Below are 10,980 nucleotides of genomic sequence, written 5' to 3'. Positions count from 1 at the left end.
ACAGAAATATTGGTGCAACTGACTTTTGCCTGTGGGTCTAGTGTAGATCACATGCCTTGTTAACACTACTTATAAGATAAACTTAATTTACACATAAGAGCAATAACTGACCTTGTGCACGTATGTCTATTTTCGCATACCATTAAACTGGAGTGTTTGACTCAGTCATCGGTTTTGAAGTGCATTAATATAATCAAAACAATTTTTATATGTATAGCCTACATCTTTAATGATTATTAGCATTTTCAACGTAAGGCTTTAAGAATAAGAAAGCCTAGGAGCATAGCCCGTTTGCACATACAGACAGGTGTCTCCCTGGACTTCACCCCCTCCCTCCACATATCATTCAGCCCACACAAAGCAGTGGCGCTGAGGCGCGTTCTGTGGAACAGAAAAAGACGCAAGGAGCATCTTCTGGCATCTTTTTTTAACTTCTATTATTGCTGTTTCTTCAACCTGCCATACAACTTTTCTTCCCACGGAGATATAGCCTACGCTATACAGGCATTTAAAGTCAATCCTCCGAACAAAAGTTGAACGAATTTCGGCAGTCGCACTCATTTTTTCTTGACTCCCTAAAGTTTTTTGCATAATCACTTCAATAAACTGAAAGAAGCATTTTTGTGTGTAAAACCATCAGATGGAAAGACATCGCTGATTGCCCTGCGATACTGAGAAAAAAAAAAAAGAACGAGAAGACTAACCTAGGCTGCACTATTTCTGTAAGAGCGAAGATGCATCCCGCGGAAGACGAATCTACAACATATGCATTTGGTATGTGTTTGTATACAGTCTTAAACGTCAAAACCATTCTTCTCAGCTAAGTACAGATTACCGTAGCTTAGATGCTTGGTATTTTTCTCACAGACCGGCACATTAGCAGCCTTACTCATCGGTTGATAATTAACTGTAATCTTTATAACGCGAACTCATGTTGGCTAAGCAATTCGCTCGTGCGCTGATTCCCCTGCGCTGTTTCCCGGCGCTTTGCAGAGTCTCTCATGAAATTGATGGACCGAAATGTTTTGAATCAGGGGTAAAATAGCTCCGTTTTTAGGCTTGATTTAATAACACTGGTGGCGCGTATTGCGGTATAAGTGGACTACACATGTCTACGATTGCTTTGTGCTAAACAGCAATGAAAAGCATCTCTATATTTATGGTGTAAAAAGTCGTTACTCACCTCAAAAGTGCAAAGAAAATCCCGCACATAACAGCATCTTAATCGAAAGCATACATGTGTGTGGATACCAGTTATCGTAAATAAATTACCTAAAGCAATCGGGTGGGAGACGCGCTGCGCTCAGGTTGAATACTGCGAATATTGTTTTAAAAACAAAAGGCAACTAAGAATCGGGTCCATAGTCAAACACAGCATGGACTACAGAAGGAAATGTAAAGCGGAGACCTACTCACGTATCCCAGCTACGTCCAAGTCAATTAGAAGGACATCTCAAAAGCATTAATCAGATTAAAATGGGCGCATGTTAGTTTGGTGTGAGAGGCGAGCAACCGAAGCAGTTTCCATTTAAGATGGCTCTACCACATTATAGCGCGATTTGAGGCAGAAATGATCCATACGCTAGGGGGCACCCAGATACTGTAATAGATCCCGACTTCGGCTTTCCCCTCATTGGCAGCATATGCTCTGATTTAGCACTGTACATTTTTCAGTGGACCCAACTTTGACAGCCACGGGTGATTCTAAAAGTACTACTAGCAAGTGCTTCACAAACGCACCGACCTACAACCTTTAGGGTACATAGGGAGTCTACACGGGGAAGCCGGTCTATATCTATTTGGCCGCCATTGTTTGCACTGCTTTGCAAAATTCTAGTCTAACTTGCTTTTTGGCTACTTGGAAAATCTGTATTGGCCGTGCTCTAAGATACAGACAAGGTATTGGAATACAAACAGTATATTGCTTGATTTCAAGAAAATAAAAAAAAAAACACTGACTAACGCGCAATCATCGGGTCGCTCAACGTTGTAGATATTCATCAAAGACCTTCAATCTATTATTTTAAAGAGGCATGACTATAAAAGCCAATGCCAGTCCATATGATGATATGGTCAGTTTATACACACTAATAAATCAAACTAATGGATATGTTTCATTGGTGACCAAATTGTGCTTTTTCTAATGTTGTCCTTGGTCATTTATGTGGTGCAGTTCATGATGCGCTCTACGGACGGCCAAAGCAGTATTTGACTTCGCAGGTGTGTATGATAGTGATAGTAGGCCACTGAAAAGCAATTGATGACAAATTGTTGATATAGCGCAGCGTGTTCAAATACAGCTTCAGAAGGATTAATGACTAAATAATTTCCTATGTTTTTGACTCACAGCGGGCATGATAGTTTGGCATACTCACATGTTCACCAAAATACACACATCACTAGTTAAATGGCATTGGGTATCAAGCCGTAACCCTGGTTGTCCGTCCATGCGTGTGCGTAAAACAACGGAACAGGCCTAGTAAACATTAAACAATAAAATACTGATTTCAGGGAGGAATTCTCATTCTAAACATGGAGCCCATGCCTTGTAAGCGAGCCTGTGTTGCATTGAGTGATGTGTAATATGTGATATTGTCATTTTTGGCCATATTGCATCAACCTTAACTATATTGATTAACGGCACTCAGCACAGTGAATCTCAGAAAAGCATGCCATTTTGTGATTTATCCAAGAATGTCTGTATTACAAAGGGCGAGATTGGCTAACCTATATGTACCCATATAATAGTGCAGAGTTTATGTCTGTTTCCTAGTGGTGCAAAACTCTCGCTAAACATGCTCAGTACTTTGCAGTAATATTATCACTTCACAGGAGTCCGGTATCATAAGTTTTGTTCTCCACGTGCGTGTTAATGACAGACAGTGAAGAGGATGTGTGTTTGATCATGTTCAATCCATTATATATTGATATTGCTGTGGGTATTGCCAATTTGTAATGTTTAGTCATATAAGGGCTTTTATTTACGCAAGTGAATGATGGGCAAACCAACCATTCAAAAAATATATTTTGGGCTGTGTTCTTACATTTCTCATATAATGCATGAAAAATAAATGTAGAAACGGTAAGGATATTCCGAAGAAATTAACCACACTCTCTTTAGGACCTCACGGATTCTCGACCTCCATTCCTCGCCTTGGCAAAGCACCAAGTAGCACAAGTGCCGACTAGCCAATGGGGTTCAGGGGGAGGTCCGTGAGGTCTGACCAGTCAAACACAGTCACTTTCCATATATGGCAACTCATCTCCATGGTAACGTGTTCTAAGTTGCAGCAGTCGTGTCAAAGTTCACTATATAGAGAGCTCAGTGAGCTGATCAGAGAGAAAGCATTCTGCCAGCCCAGCGCCTGCAAATCGCAATCACTTCCTAACCTCCCCCTTTTTAACATATTTGATCACTTTGATTCTCTGTTCTTCTTCTCCTTATTTTTACGCGCACGAAGGAGGTTCTATAGGTTGTGATCTTTTTGTTTTATTATCAGTCTTGCTTGCCGGAGAGTTGACTTCATATTTGACTCAAGCACAGGCTTCAGCTGCGCGCTGCTGCTAGCGCAACCTCAATTGAAGAAAAGGAAGAAGCAGCAATATTTTTGCCAGTTGTTGGTTTTCTTCAAGACTCGCACTGGAACTTAGTGTTGCTCGCTCCCTGCATACGCCAGCTGTGCGATTTTGTGCTTCGCCTCACCGCGTTTCTCGAAGTCTCTGGTCTGTTTCTTAAATATCGCATTTTGTCAGCGCAATTATTTTTCCTTTTTCCTTCATGGGTTTCCTGGATGGATGAGTGCAAGCGCCCCTGGACTTGGCCTCCAAGAGCAAGGCTGCGATTCGGCTTGTCTTCGCATCAGTTTTGACCATATGTTCGACAACGTTCCGAAAACAAAGAAATAGGCTGCACTGTCATTTTTGCGCAAGTTTCTACGGACAATTCGACTTCACATTACCGACGGTGAATTATTTATTTTCGCCCATACCGAAAAATATCGTGAGACATTCTACAGAGACGCATCATCACGAAACCAAAAACGGAAGACAAAAAGTTTTTTAACGTTGACTGATAGATATGGCAATGGTAGTGTGGAGAGGCTCCCAGGACGATGTGGCAGAGACCCAGGGCACTCTCTCCTCGCAATCCCAAGGAGGACTATCTCTTCCGACCCCTCAACCAGGCCAGCTGAATCTAACGGCCTCTCAGGTTGCCCCTCCGACCCCTCACACACCCGTTCAAGGACCTCCGAATAACACGGCGCAGTCTACGCCGACGAACCAGACGACGCAAAGTCAGTCGGAGAAGCAACCACAGCATATAGAATGCGTGGTTTGCGGGGACAAATCGAGCGGTAAACACTATGGCCAGTTCACTTGCGAGGGGTGCAAAAGCTTCTTTAAACGGAGCGTACGGAGGAACCTCACTTACACTTGCCGTGCCAACAGGAATTGTCCCATTGACCAGCACCATCGCAATCAGTGTCAGTACTGCCGCCTCAAAAAATGCCTGAAAGTTGGCATGAGACGGGAAGGTATTGGGATTTTATTTTTCCTTTTGATGTCTTTTGTCTATGTGTTGAGCACTGAATGAATGATGTATGCTATCGTCCCCCATATTCTCCGACTCATCTTCCCCAGGCTGCCCGACCGGAGCATGCAAAGGAACCGCCTTCATTAATGCTCTAGACGGAGCGTAGCTATCGCCTACCTCCCCTGTAGCTTTCGACTTAGTGTTTCATCCGCCAGGCATTCATGTACAAGTTAAAATTCAGATATTTGACAATTTTATTACAGTAGTCTGTTTTGATTGTAAATAAAACGGTATATACATCTGGATTTGAATGGTAGCCTACAACTGCAGATATGCCGCGCTCTTAATGGCGAGGGGAGTGCGGGGAGACAGCGTGTTAAACACACACACGATATCGACATCGACTGTATCAAGCTCTCCGCTCTCAGAGTGGAGCGAAGATAGTGTTACATGTATATACACGTTGGTGTATAATATTGTATTGTACCCATAAAATAACCAGTAAATATAGTTATTTGAAGTATATGTCCGACTCAGTTGCTAGCTAAGTAGGTTAAGGGTTAGCATCTAAGGACTGCCTTTCTTTGTGCATGTATTCAATAAGCTCATGTTGCCATACCACGTAATGTTGTTCACAATTTTATTAGAAGACTAACACTTATGGTATCAATTTCCGATAATTCTCTAGATGATACAACTACCTTGCCGTGTACACTCACTGTTAACATGGTAACATTGTCACATGTTAAATTGTTGGATGGTTTCGCGCACCACTAGACTGTTTTGTAATTACCAAAAGGGTCTCTCCCTAAGTAACCCATTGCAATATTCTTTCTGTTGTGTTCATGTGTGTAAGTCTGTCTGTCAGTGCACAAACTCTAATCAGACTATAAAACAAGTCTGCCATTTCCAGCATGGTGGTGTATTTGTAATGTACAAAAACAGTCACCAATGTCAGATAATGTTCTGGGATTAGCGTATAGTATGTTTCTAAGAATTCGAGTTTAAATATATGCAGTTTCTCTTTTTACCGCAGCTGTGCAAAGGGGACGGATGCCACCCACACAGCCTCACCATGGTCAGTTCGCCTTGACAAATGGGGACCCTCTGCACTGCCATTCCTACTTATCCGGATATATCTCTCTTCTGCTGCGAGCGGAGCCCTACCCAACCTCCCGGTATGGTAGCCAGTGCATGCAGCCCAACAACATCATGGGCATCGAGAACATTTGTGAACTGGCGGCCAGGATGCTCTTCAGCGCAGTAGAGTGGGCCAGGAATATCCCCTTCTTCCCAGACCTTCAGATTACAGACCAGGTTGCCCTCCTGAGGTTGACCTGGAGTGAGTTGTTTGTGCTCAATGCCGCGCAGTGCTCCATGCCGCTCCATGTGGCTCCACTTCTGGCGGCGGCTGGCCTTCACGCCTCCCCTATGTCTGCGGACAGAGTGGTCGCCTTTATGGACCACATTAGGATCTTCCAAGAACAAGTGGAAAAGCTTAAAGCTTTACACGTTGACTCTGCTGAATACAGCTGCTTAAAGGCCATCGTGCTATTCACTACAGGTAAGTTTGAAATTGTTGCGGAAACCATGTCGCATATTTTCTCTTACAGAGATGATACTGTGTTGATGTTTGCAAGACATTTTTTTCACACAGCTGACCAAACACAACTTTGTTGTACAATAGACTATACTGTAAGTTTCATCTGCATGCGTCTTGTAATTAAAGAAAAATTAAGACGACGTCTATAAGGAAAACCCAATTAAAACAACCATTATATAGTCCAGCGTTATGTAAAAATAGACTGATACCATTTTCAACTGAGGGATCAAAACTGGGCGCTGTTGAGTGCCCACAAGAGTGTATGAATCCAGACATTCTAGGCTTAATAGTGAAATGAATAGCCTACAATGCTTCTGTTGGTGCAGGTGAACGGAGCTGACTGTGTAGTTCACACAACTTTGGTGCATTAAAATAATGCTGCACAATAGAAATATTTCATAGATTAAATATATTTCAACGTAATAAGATAACCGAAATATTATATTTTAAAATAGTAACGTGATTGTGCCAAATATTACGTTGTTTGTATACAATCAGTTACTTGTATTTATGTGGAATGACAGCTCTAAATGATGTCACACTTAGAGGGGGAGGGGAGAAGCAGGAGGAAGGGAAGAGAGGCCTAATGTTCCATTTACACACATTTCCGCGCAACTTTCCGAGTATTTCCACAGTGGTGGTCTCAATCGTAGACTATTTTATCATGTGTATTTCTGACCGTATTCATGTAGTTATCTATCCATCATGGTCGCGGATTTTCGAGTGTAGAAGCAGGGGACAGACATTGCATTCCAAGTGAGAGAGGGGCTCACAGTTCTTCCTTGTTATGTTAGGGTGATCTAGGGATTCAAGAAATTTTCTGGACTCGTTCCAAAACTGGGTCATGACCCGAGCTTCCTTTCTTTATTTTTATATTGCAGACTTAAAGTAGAAAATAACCTGTTTTTCAAAAGCAACACATTGCAACCAAAGCAACGCCACAAGTACGATTGTATCCCTATTCCCATAAACAAAAATGCTAAATGCTTCCCGGCGCTAGGCGATGCAACGCAGCATAGTGAATATGTCATTGCATGTTAGCTATTATAGACACAGAAACATTTATTTATGAGTTATTGTAGCCCATTACAGTAGTAACAAAACAACAGCGCTGTCTTGGAATAAACGTCTATTGTTCATTTTAAGGAGTTTGTTCATTCGAAATGAGCGTGCCTGATGTATCTCTTAATCAATGAACAATGAAAAGATTTTATGCTACATTACTGCGACGGCCATATTTACTGTAGTGTATGGCATAGCGCGACTAAACGTAGTGTGCCCTTTGAAGGGGGGTGCCCTTCGGTTTGTTGTCGTTCTTAAAGCGAAATCAAAAAGCAGTACAGAGGTCAGGTCAGACCTCTCTCTCTTCAACAGACACACACTCACACAAACACACACACACACGCACATACACACGTGCGTTTGTGTGTGTGTGTGTGTGTGTGCCTTACTTTTTGTCAGCACCGCTGAGCACATGGAGAAATCGTTTCTCTTCATTAACTGTTCGAGAGTTAGGATAACTATTTTGTGTTGTTAACAATCAACATTTTCCATCTCACCTAAGGGGTTCATGTGGCCGCATATTGTAATAAGCAGCGCAATACACGCAGCTTAAAATGTCCATTGATGTATTCATGCCCAGTGCAGTTAAAATATAAAATTATTTTCAATGTAGGCTACGTGTCCAGGATGTGGGCCTAATAATTGACCCACGTCTGAACACTTGGCGATAATGTTAGAAGTCCTATTACATTGTAACAGCACCCAGTGCCTTATTTAACTGCAATGTAGCCAAACTAAGAATGAAGCTGCAACACTCAAGCGTTCAAAATGATATGTATGTCCGACAGAACTGTTTTGAATTGCAATATTGCTCCAGAGGTCGGTGCTTTTGATTGCGTTGTGATTAATGTGTATGTAATGTCGGTACATGAGCATGATGTGCTAAGAATTTGTTCTCCTTCCCTTACAGATGCGTGCGGCCTGTCAGATGTGGCACATATAGAAAGTTTGCAAGAGAAGTCTCAGTGTGCCCTGGAGGAGTATGTTCGGAGCCAGTACCCCAACCAGCCAACTCGATTTGGGAAGTTACTACTTCGCTTGCCTTCACTGCGCACAGTCTCTTCATCGGTCATAGAGCAATTATTTTTCGTCCGATTGGTAGGTAAAACCCCCATTGAAACCCTCATCAGGGATATGTTGCTTTCGGGGAGCAGTTTTAACTGGCCTTACATGTCCATTCAGTAAGCAGAAGGAATGATCAAAGGGGCTTGAGACTACACTAGTTAGCGCTTCTTTTGTAGAAGAAAACGGCTGTTACACGAGTTTACTCACGAAGAAAGACATTTTCATAGATGACTGTGAATTTTAGAAATGAGACATTCTGCGAACTTTCAAAAATCCAGACAAAAGCTCCAGTGTCATTCTGAACAACTTGTTCCTATCCTTTTTTGTACAAAAATGAAAAAAGGAAAAAAAAAGAGAAGAAAAGAATAAAAGGAAACACAAATGAGTTGGATTTTGATAATCCTTTGGGGAAAGCGCAGCTCGAAAGTGCATTTAAAACATGAATTTGGAAAAAACTTAGGGGAAAGAAAAGGTTTTTTTCTTTTCCAAACAACTATATTGTCCTGTGTCCATGTATCTATAGCTGTTTTGTACTTTTCTTTTGTTTCTTCTTTATGGTTCCAAACCGGCCTATGTGATTCTGTAGTATGCAGTTGTTTTTTCTCTAATTCATGACTTCCTATGAAACAGTTAAGTAATGTAAAAACGTTCTTCAAGAATTAAAACGTAATCCACAGCAATATAGGAGAAAAGGTTATGCTTAATGCTGCAAGCGCACTTACTCATTTGATGGTCCACAATGAAGACTGGCAGGGTAATTTTAATTGGGATTCAGGTTAACTTTCTGATTCACCTAAATGAATATGTTCTCTTTCTAAATGAGACCATTGTCTCAATACAGCAGGTTGTACCTGTTCATATCATTGTCGTGGTTCCTTGGACACCCGAAACACATACCGCCTGAAACTTTAATGAGACCTGAATTTTTACAGCAGTCGTCCGACAGTTTTACACTGCATTCAGATGGATAAACCCCTCGGTCGATCCAAAAGTATTAATCTACCTTGGTGACCAATCAGAATAGAACAAATTATTCTACCAGCTCTCGATCCATCAAGGCCATTAGGTTGGTAGCAGCACTGATGCAAAAAAGTGGCTTTACAAGTTGATGTCAGATTACACCTGTTAATATCAGCTGACATCTTGGCTTAAGACGTAGAACCGATATGATAAGACATCATCGGTGAAAACAAATGCTTATTTGCGATTTAGTCAAAGAGGACGAAAGGTCAATGGTCATCACTTCTTTACATTTTGATTCTGGAATATTTTGAAGAACAGTATTATTAAGACATCCCTGAATATGCCCCCCTCTACACTTCAAGCATTAAAGTGCCTGTCAAGCGCAAAAAAACGACTAATTTGTCATTGAAAGATATTTAGGTAGAGACAACATCGGGAACACGGTGAGGGTGGTAAAGTCAGTCTTAAGATTGTGTATTTCACTTGAAACACAACAATTAGAAGCAGTATTGTTGTAAATATAGGTCAATTCATTTCAGTTTTCTTTATACAAAGTATATGTGATTAAGAAAAAAAAAACTGTGGTTGCCATTTTTTTTCGGTAATACAAATGTCTTCAAATTGAGTGGCAGAATTAGCTAGTAGCACTGAAAGTTCTGTTTGTAATGTATATACATATTACGACAAAATGTTTTTTTTTCTTTCTTTTTTTTCATGTATTTAGACTGTGAATGCATGGCCACAGGTCGCTAACCTATTTTACCTTTGATATATATAAATGTAAATGTTTTTGACTGTATAGATATAATCTGTGCATTCAGTACATTAGCCCTTGTATTTAAAAGAAGAAACAAAATCGTTCAATAATAGGCTAAGACTTAACAGGGTGAGCTGGTTTGGAGAGGGGTAGCTATTTTGATTTAGTGTTCTGCTCCTTTTTGGTCTGTAACAGATGCCTTGTGTGTGTGTGTGTGTGTCTCAGTGTGTGTGTGTGTGTGTTTGAGAGAGAGAGAGAGAGAGAGAGAGAGAGAGAGGGAGAGAGAGAGAGAGTGTGTGTGTGTGTGTGCGTGTGTATGTGCGTGCGTGTGCGTGTGTACGCGCCCGCGTGTACGTGTGCATGTGTGCGTGTATGTGTGTATGTAAGCTTGCAATTTCGTACTTGTTTTGAGGCTTTTCTTCAACACACAAGACACCATGTTGTGGTTGGATAAAAAGGGATCATATTGTGTAGTTGATTGAACAGTTATCCTGGGCTGTTCTCATGCCACATATGGACCAGAGAATGATACATGATTGTAATTATGAACAGTTTAAACTGACCCACGTTTTTATAAAAATATATAAAATATATTACTGCAGGGTATTGATAACGTATAGATACTTTTTTTATTATTATTATGATTATTAATTGCAAGTGATATACGTGAGTGTGTGTGGAAGTTTATAGTTGAAAACAATTCTTGTTTGTTTGTGTTAGCTTATTGTAAACAAGCATTCTGCTGTACATTTGTTCTTGGTATTAAATTATAATTTATGAATTTGAAATCAAAAAGTATTGCCTGTTTTCTCGTTTATCATCTGTCCTGTGCATATTCTTTTGAACGGTAACCGCCTGCATACTGGTGTTTTGGTGTGTAATTGAATGGGGGGTTGGGGGGGCGTCGTGTGTGTGTGTGTGTGTGTGTGTGTGTGTGTGTGTGTGTGTGTGTGTGTGTGTGTGTGTGTGTGTGACTGAGAGGGGAGTTTGGTGTAG

At 41.1% G+C, this 10,980-nt stretch overlaps 1 protein-coding gene across 2 annotated transcripts; it reads left to right on the top strand.

Annotated features, from left to right (window-relative positions):
* Nucleotides 1–3,327: 3,327 nt before the first annotated feature.
* nr2f2 (nuclear receptor subfamily 2, group F, member 2) lies at nucleotides 3,328–10,779 on the top strand. Of its 2 annotated transcripts, none has more exons than XM_062546588.1 (3): nucleotides 3,328–4,535; nucleotides 5,553–6,098; nucleotides 8,110–10,779. In XM_062546588.1, exons 1-3 carry the CDS (start codon nucleotides 4,079–4,081, stop codon nucleotides 8,382–8,384), a joined length of 1,278 nt encoding a protein of 425 aa, XP_062402572.1. In that variant the 5' UTR covers nucleotides 3,328–4,078; the 3' UTR covers nucleotides 8,385–10,779. The 2 variants fall into 2 exon arrangements, with proteins under 2 accessions (XP_062402572.1, XP_062402573.1); XM_062546589.1 differs by having other exon boundaries at nucleotides 3,330–4,535; nucleotides 5,571–6,098.
* The last annotated feature ends 201 nt before the right edge of the window (nucleotides 10,780–10,980 follow it).

The sequence above is a fragment of the Sardina pilchardus genome, chromosome 10 (assembly GCF_963854185.1).
Source record: "Sardina pilchardus chromosome 10, fSarPil1.1, whole genome shotgun sequence".
Classification (NCBI taxonomy): domain Eukaryota; kingdom Metazoa; phylum Chordata; class Actinopteri; order Clupeiformes; family Clupeidae; genus Sardina; species Sardina pilchardus.
The sequence above is the reverse complement of the archived record's forward strand: the minus strand, read 5'-3'. Positions and strand labels throughout refer to the sequence as shown.